This window comes from Vitis riparia, chromosome 7 (genome assembly GCF_004353265.1).
Source record: "Vitis riparia cultivar Riparia Gloire de Montpellier isolate 1030 chromosome 7, EGFV_Vit.rip_1.0, whole genome shotgun sequence".
Lineage (NCBI taxonomy): Eukaryota > Viridiplantae > Streptophyta > Magnoliopsida > Vitales > Vitaceae > Vitis > Vitis riparia.
Window position 1 is genome coordinate 3,981,179 of NC_048437.1, and position 15,117 is coordinate 3,996,295.

At 36.0% G+C, this 15,117-nt stretch overlaps 3 protein-coding genes across 3 annotated transcripts; all 3 read right to left on the bottom strand.

Moving 5' to 3' along the window:
• Positions 1 to 1,479: 1,479 nt before the first annotated feature.
• Positions 1,480 to 4,506, bottom strand: LOC117919442 (pentatricopeptide repeat-containing protein At5g39350-like). The gene has a single exon (XM_034836647.1). It carries the CDS (start codon positions 4,504 to 4,506, stop codon positions 1,480 to 1,482), a length of 3,027 nt encoding a protein of 1,008 aa, XP_034692538.1.
• Positions 4,507 to 5,665: 1,159 nt separating this feature from the next.
• Positions 5,666 to 9,550, bottom strand: LOC117917706 (caltractin-like). The gene is made up of 7 exons (XM_034834070.1): positions 9,407 to 9,550; positions 7,976 to 8,093; positions 7,854 to 7,890; positions 7,758 to 7,785; positions 6,948 to 7,100; positions 6,771 to 6,873; positions 5,666 to 5,904 (listed from the first exon to the last, which is right to left on the bottom strand). Exons 1-7 carry the CDS (start codon positions 9,509 to 9,511, stop codon positions 5,840 to 5,842), a joined length of 609 nt encoding a protein of 202 aa, XP_034689961.1. The 5' UTR covers positions 9,512 to 9,550; the 3' UTR covers positions 5,666 to 5,839.
• Positions 9,551 to 11,213: 1,663 nt separating this feature from the next.
• LOC117917254 (abscisic acid 8'-hydroxylase CYP707A1-like) lies at positions 11,214 to 14,169 on the bottom strand. The gene is made up of 9 exons (XM_034833464.1): positions 13,988 to 14,169; positions 13,566 to 13,887; positions 13,116 to 13,265; positions 12,746 to 12,994; positions 12,546 to 12,635; positions 12,349 to 12,427; positions 11,818 to 11,924; positions 11,566 to 11,687; positions 11,214 to 11,310 (listed from the first exon to the last, which is right to left on the bottom strand). The coding sequence occupies exons 1-9, from the start codon at positions 14,167 to 14,169 to the stop codon at positions 11,214 to 11,216; spliced, it is 1,398 nt and encodes a 465-aa protein (XP_034689355.1).
• Between the last annotated feature and the right edge of the window lie 948 nt (positions 14,170 to 15,117).

Consider the following 15,117-nt stretch of genomic DNA (forward strand, 5'->3'; position numbering starts at 1 on the left):
CCAAAAGTGGACCCAAAGAGCCCATCTTGACTTTCTCAACCGACCAAGAGGTTGAAATCACCCATACAACTGGAATGTACGTCCATGGCCTCATAAACTATGTTTTCTCATCAATAGGATGGGCCCTCTTGCAAGTTCCAAAACTTAACTCATTGCCAAAAGTGCACCCAAAGAGCCCACCTTGAACTTTCTCAACCGACCAAGAGGTCGAAATCATCCATACAAGTGGAATGTACATCCATGGCCTCATAAACTATGTTTTCTCATCAATAGGGTGGGCCCTCTTGCAAGTTCCAAAACCACAAAGCTATGTTAGATAAGGACTCATTCAACGTGAAACTCATCGTCCTCCTTCCTCCTACTTTCTCTTCTGATCTGTGAAGCCATGTGGCCGACTTATTTTTGCAGCATTCAATCTCATGGGTACACACTACACAAGCCAGTGTGAGAAGTGGACAAGGGGAAGTTTTCAAGTGATGCCAATGCAGCAACCATTAGTACGAGTCAGAGCCTTGGATTGCATCAGAAAACTGGATAGCAAACAAAACCTGATGGTACCAGAGCCAGTGCGAGAATTGGACAACCTTCAGCTAAAGTGGCGGGTGGTAGCCAAGGGAAACTTTTCAAGTGATGCTAATGCGGCAACTATGAGCAGAAGTCAAGAGTCTAAGCCATTGCTAACAACACTTTGGGAGCAATGTGCCAAAATCCAAGCGCAAAGCTTCTTGATTTCAAATCAGTAGATGCTGCATCAGAGTCAAAATAGCACTGCAGTGTATGGAAATGGGTTTCACTTTTCATACAATCTTGGCCTGCCTGCAACTTGTACGTAGAATCAGTCTTCTACCTCAATCGAAGATCACAAGTACATCATTCTGCAATGGAAGAAAGGATGGCCCATTTCCCTTTTGCATTCATAGAATGTTCAGCCTCATTCGTCCAATGAAAAGCTGTGTGACATCTTGTGCTTATCCACAGGTGTCTCTTCAGCTTCACAGTGCATGCCAGAGACAGAGGTGAAGAGCATCTCTAACTTCTTTTAGAAAAGGAACGTTTGATCCAAGGCTGGAGACCAAGAAACAATGCCTTCAAAAGGAGAATGATGAATGATCCCCTCAGCAAGACAAAAGATACAGGCTGGCAACAGTAGTTTTGGGCGAATAGCTTCCTGCTTTATGAATGTCAAAGACGGGACCATTTCAAGCATCTCCTTAGAGAAGACCGAGGAGAATGATGGGCCATCTACTGTCATGTATCTGAATGTGGAGTCAATAGCTGGGATTTTAAAGGTATGGCAAGAAGGCATGACTCCTGATGGTCAGGCTCTCTTGGAAAAAGTACATTGCCATGTCTAGGACATAGATTTGGTCATGAAATTGCCCTCATCAGAGTAAATCATTTGACTTGAGAATGACTGCCGTGATACAAGCAAAATACATAAGAATTGATGTCCATAACCTCCACAAGCCTCCAAGATAACTATTCAACAGGATATCTATTTCCCTCAACAAGACTAAAACCAGGTATTTTTCTCCATTGTCTCTCTTCCATATCAGACCTCACTCTATTGGCATCCATCCACCTTCCAGCTGCTGCATAGATATTATAAAGCATGACATAGGATCCTGAATTTTTTGGATCTAATTCAAAGAGCAAGCTACTAATTTTCTCACCAAGTTTCACATTCCCATGGATTATACAAGCACCCAACAAAGATTCAAGCAGGCTTACAGAAGGTTTGCAGGGCAGTTTCTCAACAAAGTCATAAGCCTCATTCAACTGACCTGTTCTCCCAAGAAGGTCCACCATGCAAGCATAGTGCTCCATTCTTGGTGGTACCCCTTCTTCTACCATAGAATTGAATATCATCCACCCTTGATCAATGAAACCCCCATGGCTGCAAGCTGATAAAACACTGGCATAAGTAATGCCATCAGGTTTCATCCCTGAAAGTCTCATCTGTGACAGAAGAGCAAGGGCAGCTTCACTATCCCCATGTAATCCATACCCGTTAATCATAGTACTCCAAGAGACAGCATCCTTTGAGGACAAGCCCTCAAATATTTTCCTTGCAATTGAGATGTTCCCACATCTTGCATACAAATCTATAAGGGCATTGCTGATGACTATATGTTTGCCAAATCCCTTTTGTATCACATGAGCCATTACTGAGTTTGAAAGGTTGAGGCTAGATAGCTGGACACAAGCCGAGATCAAGCTCAAGAATGTTATATAATCTGGTTCTACCCTCGCATGAAGCAACTCACAGAAGAAAGTAACTGACTCTTTGGCATTTTTGGTCTGGACATAGACAGACATGATAGCATTCCACAAAGCAATATCTTTCTTTCCCCCCATTTCAAACAGAAAGATAAATGAATTTATATTTTCAAATCTAGCATACATGGATATAAGTGACGTAATAATGGGAGTCTCTACTATAACTCCTGTCCTAACTGCAGAAGCATGAATAGATTTACCTTGCAACAAGGTGCGGCATGAAGGCAGCAAATTTAGCAATGTCACATAATTTGGCTTCTGACCTTCCCTTATCATTTGACAAAATGAGGCCATGACCTCATTTTGTAAGTAGTGAAATCGGTAGCCAGTTATAAGAGCATTCCAGGAAACTATGCTCCTCCAAGGCATAACTTCAAAAAGAAACTTTCCTGCATTAATATCTCCACAGTTGAAATACATGCTGATAAGTGCATTCACCAAAGAAACGTCACAGGCAAACCCAGTTTTAATAGCATAGCCATGAAGAGTCATTCCTTGTATCAAATTTTCTGCCACTCTGCAAATAGGGATGATGCTTATTAGGGTAACTAGATCCAGCTCCATTTTCTCTTGCTGCATCTTGTGAAGAAGGGCAACTGCCTTTTTTGTGTCTCCATTATGTACACACCCAGATATCAAAGTATTCCATGAAATGGCATTTCTTAAAGGCATTTTTTGGAAAAGCTTAAAAGAAGAGGAGAGCTTACCACAATCAGAATAGAATGCCAATAAAGCATTTGAGATATTAAGATTTGAATCAAATCCCTTCCTAAAGCTAAATGCATGAGCAGCCTTACCCAGAAGAATGGCCTCTAGTTTGGAGCAAGCAGAAAGAATACTAACAATGGAAATTGCATCTGGATCAAACCCTTCAAACTGCATGTCACAAAATGCATCCATACTTGCTTCCCATAGACAATTATGCCCATACCCAGAAATCATTGAATTCCACGATAGGAGGTTTCTCCTTGGCATTTGATAAAAAATAAACTCAGCAGAATTCAGGTCTCCAAGCTTGGCATACATGGAAAGAAGAGCTGTTGCCACCGAGAGTTGACTATCTAACCTGTATTTCATTACATGAGCATGAAGGGATTTACCATACCAAAAGTTAGCAGAGTTCTCACAACAGGGAATAATCGACACAAAAGTGACCACATTTGGCTGCATATTGACTTGGAGCATTTGCTGGAACATTTTAAAGGCTTCACTAGACTTCTGGTTCTGAGCATAGGCAGAGATCATAGAGTTCCAGATAACAACATTCTTTTCTGCTGCAGAATCAAACAAGTCTCTAGCAATAAACAAATTCCCACCAGCAGCATACATTGAAATTAAAGCAGGTGTCAAAAATTCATCTGAAGAAAATCCAGATTTTACAACAAAGCCATGGATAGACTTCCCAATATCAAGACATTTCATTCGAGTACACAACGGAATTATGCTGGCAAAAGTGCTCACATTGGGTTTCAAACCCATCTCACGAATCTGCCTCAAAACCTCAAAGACCTCTTTATCAAACCCATTCAAAGAATAACCGGATATTAAAGCATTCCAGGTCACCAAGTCTGGTTGAGAAATCTTATCAAGCACCAAGCGTGCCTTCACCATACGACCAGTTTTTGCATAAAAATCAACTAAAGCAGTCTGTATAACAAGATTTTCTTCAAACGCAGTTCTCAAAACAATACAATGAACCCCTTCCGCAATCCAAACAGCCCCCAGAGCCGAGCACGCCTTGATGACAAAAGGAAATGTGAAATCATCAGATGGGCAACCCAGAACCCGACACTTCAAGTAAACACACAAGACATCCTCGAACAACCCATGATCACAAAGACGCCTTATCATCAGATTCTGCAGAAACACACTCGGCTTTTCGATCGCTTCAAAAGCAGAGAGAGCCAATTCTGGCGCACCGAGATGAAAACACGAAATAATAAATTCTGCAACCACATATTCATCTCTCATTAGATCGCGCACAATGAGAACAGACCCGAGAGGCTTCAAATTCTCGATGTTTCGACAGAGGTCGAACAAACGAAGAAAGCTGGTAACTTTCGGATTGGATGAATTGTGCTTCGAAGGGTTCTTTATGAACTGTTTGTTTGAGAAAGATGAGAGATTTGTAAATGGAAAAGCGAAGCTGAAACGGAAGAGGGGTGGCGTCGGTTTTAAAAGATAGGAAGAGGAGAGAGAACGCCAATGAAGAAGATTCAAAACCATGCTGGCCTGTGGATTCCCGAGCGTGGTTGGAGCTCATGCTTTTACCGTTGACCGCCGCGCGACAATTTTTTCAAGCATGTGATATAAATACTCTGATTTTTCAGATATTAATTTGCCACGTGGCTTCTAGGGAACGTCGCAAAATGTCGTTATAAAATATTAGTTATTATTAATTTTTTATTTGTTAAAAAAATAGTGACGTGTATTCACAACATACTTACATTTCTAAGAAGTATTAAAATATCAATTTAATGTTTTTAGAATTTTGTTTAAAATAAATTGAAAAACAAGAAAACATTTTTTAAACCAAATAAATTACATTATATTTTTGTGTTAACTAAATGAGCCACTAATTTTAAATTGCAAGAATGGTTAGTTAAGTATTGAATGATTTTTTTTCTTTTTAATGTTGAATATGCTTAATAAAATGGTATACTAATGCATGAGTATTTTATTTTCACTAAAATATGTTGAAATAAGCTTTTTAATTGTTTTTTAAAATAATTTTCTATCCTTTAATGTTATTTTATTTTCAAAAAAAATATGTTTAATAACCAAAAAAATAGAAAACAATTTTTTGTTCTTAAAAATTTTTAAATAAATAAATTTATTTTTTAATAACATCTTATTTTCACTTATTTTATGATAATTATTTAAAAAATAATAATTGTACAAATATAAAGATTAATTAAAAATAAAACACTATATATAATTTATTTTTAAAATATATTAAAATAAAAAATAGGTTAAAAAATTTTCAAATTTCCAAACATACTTTTATTAACAAAATATTAAAAAATAGTTTTTGAAAACTGCTTTTCCAACATGTGTCCCAAACATAGCTAAAGAGTCTGTTTGACTTAGAATAGTTTTCTGTTATTCAAAAAAAAAAAAAAAAAAAAAACCATATTTGTTTGTCATTCAAGCTTGTATTTTTATTATTAAAGGCGAACAATAAGTTGGGGGTTGCGGAGGGACAATACTCCCCCGCAGTACGATTCCATGGTATTTTTGGAATTTCATTATTTGAGGGTTAATATAAATACTCTTTTATATAACCCTAATTTGATATATAATGAAAGTTTCTTTCTTATTCTCGTGGACGTGGGCAATCTATCGAACCACGTTAAATCTGTATTTTCTTTTCGTTTTTCTCTAATTTTTCACTAGGAATTGTTGCACGAAAACCAACAAATAGTTTTCATTGCCATGGGCAATAAAATCTGTCTACATATGGTCAAAATAAGCTGAACAATATTTGCAGAAGGTTAGAAAACTCTGCATTTGAATAAAATCCTTACAGGAAGAAGAGGGTAAGCTTAAAATTGAAGCCTTAATACCCATATGTGGTTCTCTTCATCATCCTCATAAACTCCTCAGCACTGACTTCACCATCAGCTGTACATTTCAAAGTAAGAAACGTGTTAGAAGTATGCAATGCAGAATGAAGAAATATTTCAAACATAAAGAGATCCATATCTGCAATGTTGTTTTCCTCAATAGACAAACCAACATATTATTGAACTGAATTATATGGGAGTTGAATTGCATGTAACAACAATAAAGAGATCAAAAGATTCTTGGTTTGAATCTTGGGTTTTAGCAACAGTAAAGGGCTGATCAAAAACCGAATAAGGAGGCCATCAGAGTGGAAGATGGAGGATCAGTGAGAGAAGTAGATCCCTTGAAGACCTTCCAGGGCTGAATCCAGCCCACATGGACCTAATTATCTCAAAGTTGAGCCACGACATTGCCTACTTTCAAGAGTTCTGTAACGGTTTAGAAACAATTCCACACTGGGAGATTGATGTTCAGCAAACAAATCAGTAAAACTTGAGCATGAAGAGTGTAGAAGGGCTCCAATAAGAATTTTAGCAGGTCATGACAAAGGCAAAAATTCCTAGGGTGAGTTGTGTTAGAAAAGGGGAAAATACAGAATAAGTAGCAAATGTAGAAGAAACTATGAAGCAATCATCACTAGAGGAAAGAAACATTATCATAAACTATTTATATCAACAATTGATGCAACATCTGTTAATATGATCACAACTTGTTTAATTAATATGATCAGCCTATTCAGAAGTTCAGATTGAAATGCTAGCAACTAGAAAAAGAAAGTTCAATGTAATGGCCACAATAACTGGTCCCATAAGCTAGAAATAAAGAACTCATAAGTGATATTCCATCTGTTTTCTTCCAAATTCCATACAAAATAGAACAAAGAATACTACACCAAAAACAAAAATAAAGGCAGGCTAACTTACAATCTTGATCTGCTTCCCGAATCATCTCCTCAATCTCCCTGGTAGAAAACTTCTCTCCCAATTCCTCTGTAATACGCTTAATGTCCATGGAAGATATTTTTCCCTGTGTTCAAATGAAATAAGCATTGGATATCAGCAAGAAGCATCAAAATAAGATCAAGATAAACAAGATCTTACATTTTGATCTTGGTCAATAATGTGGAAAGCTTTCATGAGCTCCTCCTTAGAGTCCCTTTCCCCAATCTTGGCAGTCATCATGTGTGCAAATTCATCAAAATCGATTGCACCACTGCCGTTCTTGTCAACATCTGCAATCATTTGTGTGATTTGCTGGAATGACATAGCAAAGCAAGTGTTAGCCATGAGGATCACAAAGATCTGAAGATTCCTGAAAGAATTTAGAATAAAAAGGAAAGTCACACCTGAGAGCTCTCTCAGGTACTGCATACAAGGATAGATGATTTAACAGCACAAATTTTTTATCAATTCCTGAATTGGATTGATAAACAATGAAGCATTGTTGATTTTTTTTCTATCAAAATTTAAAGACTTGTTGAAATCCTGAGAGTAGAATCACCAACTTAGCAAATTTGTTTGGGCTTACTGAATGGAAACAGAAATTTTAACTTAAAAGAAATAAAAGGACAAAATCCGAGTGAGAATTTTGATCAAGCATTCAGTTCTTTCACATGAGTGAAAGAGTTAGAATTTATATTTTAGCTCTAAATTTAAAAAATTAAAAAAAAAATGACTGATTAGTTATATTTTATCAAACCAAAGGATAACCTTATTTGAATTATTGGTTTAAGAGAAGAGCTAGACTTGGGACCTTCAAAAAAAATCCAGAACAGATGCAACTAAATTCATCAAATGGAAGAGCAAATGATTCAAACAAAGAGCAACATGGCCACACACAAAAACACCCGATCATAGATGCACATTGATCCTGAAGTTCCAGAAATGAGTGTGCTAGGGTTTAGACATTACCTCTTCTGTCATTTCGAAACCCAGGGCCCTGCAATGAAATTATTTTTAGCTATAATATTTGTGTAATCCATTGACATAGTGATCGGATATTCATACCTCATGGCAACATTGAGCTCTCTAGCATCAATAGTGCCTAAACAACAAAATCCAACAAACAAATTAATTCAAAAGTTATACGCACACATCAAAAACATTTACATAATAAATAATTTGAGTACCTGAGCCATCAGTATCAAAAAGATCAAATGCTTCCTTTATCTCTTGCCTCTTTCGTTGAGGTAATCCATGACGTCCTTTAGGTTTATCTTTCCTAGATTTCTCACCATACATGCTTTTCTGAAGAGGATTTTGCACATTTAAGAAAATATATACCAAATAAGTTTCATGGAAAATTTGGTACAGTTTTGCAAATTGGTGAATGAATAGGTTATGAAAGAAGAAAAAAGGAACTCCATGCATATACTTAGAAAAAGATGCACCTACCATTGTATGGTGTTAACTGAACATTTACATCAAACCTTCATAGAAACCTCTAAAGCTTATATTAGAATAAATTTTGAATCAGATGATGGGTAAGCCATCAGATTACAGAAATCCTCGTATATCACTTTGATCCTATCTTTATTTAGCAAATAGATTAGTACAAGAATATGCTGGTGAAGGTACCAGACCGTGCTCTAGGCTCTAAAGTAGAGTACGCTGAAAACCCTTTTCCAAATGCTTGAAATATTAGAGGATCCTAACCCACAAAATTGTGAAGAAATCTACACCACATTTTAATTCTAATACAGACCCAATGGATTAGCACAGATAGAACATCAATAAGTCTAAGGTAACCAACCCAAACTAGGTAATAAATCAAGCAGATCAGGTTTAAGAAGTTCAAAAAAGTCTGAATTGCTCTGAGTGCAACAATCCTTAGAGTCATTAGTTTCTAATGTACAAGATACCATACTCAAAACATGTTTCCTACTGAGAAAAGAAACGAAATCAACAGGAAAATTGGCACACAAAAAACTTTCAATAAACGTATCGGAGGTAATCAGTTGAATTAGCTGCCAATCTAGCAGGATTCAAGTTTGCACACAAATCCAACTAATCCTAAATTAGAGCAGCAGAGTTCGACCCCATCATAAATTAAAATAGCCAGATTCCATCAGAATCTAAATAGTTATAAACAGATGTTACGCATAGAAATGGATCATACAATAGGTATATTTGAAACTTAAGATCTAATCGCTCTCATAATCAAATTTAATCAGGTAAAATTTTGATATCAAATCTGGCCCCTAAATGGAAGACATCTCAGGCTCTATCTGTTGGGTCTTTTCTTACCTTCATACTTCGATCCCCCCTTTCTATTACCTTTAGATTATCAAAAGACTCCATTGACTTCCATAATTACATCAATGTCTTAGTTTATTGATCATTTTTTGAAGATCAGAAATAAGCCAGTTCAGAATTACTAACCCAGTAACCTCAAACCCTCTTACATTGGATTCCGATGGAGGCAATACTATTCCTCCAAAACACATCAATAAAACAGCTGAATATCACATCTTGACGAACTAAAGAAAATGCCAGTTTCAAATCATCATACTCCAAAACATATCAGCTAAAGAAGAGAAGGGGAATAAAATTGGGGTTACCTGGCGATTCATGATGCAGTCAATCTCTTCTTTCTTTCTGTTGAAGTATGAACCAGACCCCCAGTTGAGTTTTTTAAATTTCTTGCTGCTTACACATTCTCGCATAAAACGCGTTTTCAAATTTCAATCCTGTTTGGTGCAAATTTCGCCGTTTATCTCGGTCCGCTGATTTTGGGTTTGGGCCAAGTCCCCAGCCCGGCCTCATTTAAAGTCCCCGTCGGCCTGATGCTTTAAGAGCCATATTGGGAGCAATTTTCTTTAAAGCGCTTTTGCTGCTATTTTGTTTAAAGTGCCTTTACCTCTTAAGTATTTTTTAAAGATGAAAATATCGTTAATTACGTGTGTGTGTGTGTGTGTGGGCGCGCGCGCGTGTATGTGTGTTGATTTTGGGTTTGGGCCAAGTCCCCAACCCGGCCTCATTTAATGTCTCGGTTGGCTTGATGCTTTCAGAACCAAACTAGGAGCAATTTTGTTTTAAGTGTTTTTGCCACTATTTTGTTTAAAGCGTTTTTTTTAAAAAAACTCTATAAAATTATATAAAAAGTAAAAATAAATATTTTAAAATGATATATATATAATTTATCATATTTGATAGTAATATCTTCTATCTCAATAAAAAATATAAATTTTATAATATATATTTATTATTACATTGCATTATATATTATTTTACAATAATATTATGAATCTATTGCTCAAGCATTGGAACTAAATTGGATTTTTTGTCATTAAAATATGTTTTCTCAAAATTCTTTTGAAACAATTGTTTAAGGTGGTCTTGGGCCGATTTTTTGTTTTTTTATTTTTTAAAACCAGAATTTATATTTTAATTTTTTTTTAAATCTAAAAAGCTTGAGGTTGTGAAAATTACTTCCTAATATCTTGAAAACAGGTAAGCTCTCAAGGGCCAATTTCATCCAAGATTCTACAAGATTTCTAACTCCAAAAGTTAAGTGAATTTGTACGACAGTCATTAATCACGTATCGTCACATTTTATAAATAAAATAATATTTTGTTAAATTTTCAAACTTAATACTGGACTTGACTAGGGACTAAATTTCCAACTCGGCCTGAGTCCAGCTTCAAGGCTTGGTTGGACCGAGCGATGGAGCCAAGTCCAGCCCACATCCAATTCAAGAGGGCTTGGGCCCGGCCTGTTTACATGCAGTGCCCCATTGAAAAGTTATGTTTGTGTATAATGTTGAATGATTTTTCAAAATATTATGCAAGGAGACAATCGAACAATAGAAATTTTAAAATAGTAAATAATTTGTTTTATTTTACATATTTTTATTCTTTACAAAATATTTGAGTTCCACGAAAAACAAAAAGGGGAAAACTTAATTTTACAAAAAGTTAGATCATAACAAACCTCGAGTAATTAAGTGACCAATTGTCACATTCGGTAACAAATGACTCTCTTTTGAGCGTACATAAAAAGCAAAAAACTTTCTAAGTGCCTCACATGAGTTTAAGAAAAGCCTAAATCCATAACACCATACTTAAAAAAGTAAAAGGCACGTCATTGGTAGAAATATATATATATATATACATGATATAGAAGTCAAACACAAAGACATGAAGCACTGAATTTTGACAAAATCAGAAGTTTAATCCCCGCTTCACATTATTGTATATCCAAATGAGAGACACAAACACCCAGTTTTCATTAAAACCCTAATATGCAAGACCAGAATGAACACAAACTGAGACATATTTCCACTTCCATTGGAGAGAAGAAGCCAGAACTCAGAGGTGAGGGAGGCATGGCATCTGCAGTCATGTGCTGTCATCTTGTCCTTGAATTCAGCATTCCTTCCAAAACCTAGCAGGAAGTCCCTTTTCAGGTACTGGAAATGGCTGATATTGAACCCCATTTGTCTTGGATCCCACCACTTCCCATCTGCAACCAACATCATTCAAAGACAAGCTGGTAAGAAAAATAAATTATTTTTCTTCTTACACCCAATAATATGACTCCAACTGTATTGGGTTTTCTAGTTAAATTCTTGTGAATCAACATCTTCCATGATCTTCTAACTGGTTGGTCCCATTGATAAGTTGTTGATTCTTTAACTACTTAACATCTTGGTTCTGTTACTTATCATTCAATTCATCACATCCACATCCTTAGTTCTCTCAACACAAGTGTACGTACCTGAACTTGGTGACTGCATAGTGGATGAAAATAAGCATCTCTAGCTTGGCAACTTCATTTCCAGGACATGAATGCACTCCAGTGCCAAACGGCATGAATGTATTGGGTTTTAGGGCGCCAGCCTTCCTCCAACAAAATAGAAACCAGTGCTCATAGTCATTAGTAAGAGTCCAAATGAAAAGATGCAATAAAGAGAAGGTAGCCAGACTTTAAAAATATATTCTGGTCGAGTAAAATAGGGCATATATATACCTCAAATCTTGAAGGATCAAATTTGTATGGATCGGAAAAGAAATCCGGGTTATGATGAATGTTTCGAAACATAGGCAATACCTTCCATCCTTTTGGAATCAAGTATCCTGCCAAAATTTCTAAAACTGGTCAATCCATTTAAGACATCCTAGGGTAATTTTTAATTGTAGAATTCTGATCCTCCTGCAGCTCAGTTCCTCCCCAGTAACATTCTCTTCAATAAACCTTACTAGTATCTTACAAAACTCGCCGTGTTAGTATCATGAAGAAAAATTAGGATCAACCATCTGATGGGATCCCCTTCTTTGAAGCTAGGGTTTGCAAATTCAATTTGACTAAAGATTGCTAATTGAAGCCTTCAGCTTATCTTGGTTCCAGAATTTATCTGAACCCTTTTGAATCCAGTGGTTCATTGATCTTTTGCTCATTGAAAGAGTTGACTTTCAACTGTTTTTGTACATTTTGTTAATGTGATCGGATCATTTTTTAAATTGAAGAAATATAGAGTGAAAATATGATGCAATTACTTACCCTTGTAGTAAACATCATCAACAGCCTCCCTGTAGGTGAAAGAAATGATGCTGGCCATCCTCAAGCTCTCCATTATGACCTGAAAGACCATATATAAACATAATTATGAACAAATAGTTTATAACTGTAACTTAATTAGTGCCTATGCTTTTCATCATATTTCTTCACTAAAACTTGTATTTTTGGGATTGTGAGACCTTTTGTGTGACTGCCATATTTTTCGTCTGAGCCCATGTCAATGGCTGATTCCCACCACCGTTTGATTTATATATTGCCTCCTGTTCACACTGATGTAGCATATATGTATATCACATGTGAGTTCAATGAGTTGGTAGAAAATTCTGGGCTTGGACAGGAAATTAACGGAGGGGTGAATGAGACCGTGTTGAATTGTTACCCTAATGGCTGCTAGAAGTTTTGGATCATCATGGATGTATTTGAGAATCCAGGTTAGCATACTAGCTGTAGTATCCTGAGCAGCAAACAATACTCCAATGATGTTATCTGCAATTTGATCATCAGTTAAGATTTGTCCATTTTCATCTCTGGAGTTCAATAGGCAGCCCAAGAGACCTTTCTGCACTGATCTCTCCTCCTTCCTCTCCTTAATAATGCTGCTGAGAATCTTGCTCAACCTTCTTCTTGCCTGAATTGATTTATAAAGAAGGTACCAAAAAACATTGAATTAAGTGAACAGTTTTAGTTCAAGAGCCTCCAAAATAGGCAAAAGAAAAAGCTGATTTGCAGTGGTGTGTAAGCATGCTTACCGAGGCTGATTTACTGAATAAAGTACCAGGCAGGCTTGTAGGAAAAGAATTGTAACCTTTGTCCAGTATGAAGTAGTTCTTCTTTAGCTGCTCTTTGTTCCAAGTATCCAAGTTACCAAAGATGGTCAATATTGCAACATCAAAAGTGAACTGCAATTGTCAGAAGTGAGAGGATCCATTAGTTAGTTTTGAAGGAGACCCATTTCATTTTTAACCCATAACCCATTTGAAAAGTTATTAGTTTTTACTTATTAAAACTATCTTATAGCTGGTGGTAACTGGCAAGATATAATTAAATATTTAAATTAACATCCAGACGTGATATATACAACAGTTAATGCTGCTTACTCATCCCTCTGAACTCAATGTAACGTAAGTCACTAACAACACAGATAGTCTCAATCTGCAACCTCTGCAGACCCACCAACAAATGGATCTTATCAGGCTTACCTTCTTCAACTCATGGAAGGTGCTTATAACATGACCCCCAGACCATGACTCCAAGCAAGCGGCAGCAATGGCTCCAATGTCCGGGACTAAGTTCCGAATAACATCAAGAGACAGAGACCCTTGAACCAACTTTCTCATCTGCAAATGGTAAGAACCTTGGTGAAAGAAAAGTGCCCATCTCCCTATCAACTGTTCCTTGCTTGGTGGGTATGTGGGCTTGAACAAGTGGGCTTGTGTCACCAACACAAACCACGCAGCCTCAGGGCTGGCCAGCATCACACAGGGACACCCAAGTATATGGGTCTTCACTATCTCCCCATACCTAAACCAAAATCACATTGAAACCCATCTTTCAAAATCAATCAAAAAACATGCATGTGTGATAAAGTTATGTATCTACTACATATCAGCATATGCAAAACCTTTTCTGCCTTGTGGAAAAGAAAACATCTGGGTTCTGGGAATAGAGCCGCAGAGTCTCTCCTATGTATGGCCACCCCATTGAGCCTGGAGGGAGGTTTGCTCTTTGCTGTGGCTTCTTCAGCAGCATGAATGAAAGGATGGCAACAAGGGAGAAGAAAATGTACAGGATAATATCCCCCATGTCTTTCTCTCTGCAATACACATATTAAGAAAGCATGTGTCATACCATATATATAGCATTCACCAGAACACAAAATCATAAACAGTACTGATCAAGCTGTGCTTCCAGCTTCAGATTCTCAAAACCTCACCCAATCTGCTGAGATTAATGAGAAACCCTACTTCAACACTTTTCTGATTTGTATATGCATAGGTGGGATCAGAGATGTGTTGACTAAAGAAAAGGAAGCGGTTATTGACCAGATTTAGTCAAAACTGGAAGTGGGTGTCCAAGGGTTTGATTTCCATTGCGTAGAAAAGAAGTCAAAACTGAAAAGGAAAATAATGTTGTTCATTTTTGGGTGTGAGGTGTCAAAGAGCCAAGCTGCAGCCACACATTTGGCGTTCATTGTAAGTAGACACCAAGTCTAAGTGTGACTTAGTTCCATGCATTCATTTACTTTCTAAAACTGGAACTGTGTAATTAATTACTAATTAATACACCAAAAAAATTATTTATAATGTAAATGAATCACATCATTATCAATTTTCAAAGACTTTGGTATGTTTCTGTTCGTCCTATACCATATAGAATGTTTTCGATTGCTTTCAAACACTTAGTCATGAACAAAATAAAAATAATCAAGGCTTAAAAATTAAAACAAATACAAAATGTGTTTATTTTTTTTACTTAATTCTTAATAAAATTTTAATATTTGATAATTATAAAGTATTAGATTGTTTGTTTTTTTAATATTTCATTTTTATTAAATATTAAGAAGGAAAAAAAAATTCATGTTACCTTTTTCATTTAAAAAAAGTTAAAATATTTTATTTTTTCTATTCAGTAAAAAGTTTATAATAAATTATAAAAATAATAAAATTTAAAAAATATATATATTTTAAAGTTTAAAAGCAAATTATTTTCAACAAAAAAAAACTAAAAAAATCAAATGGCCTCAAACACTTG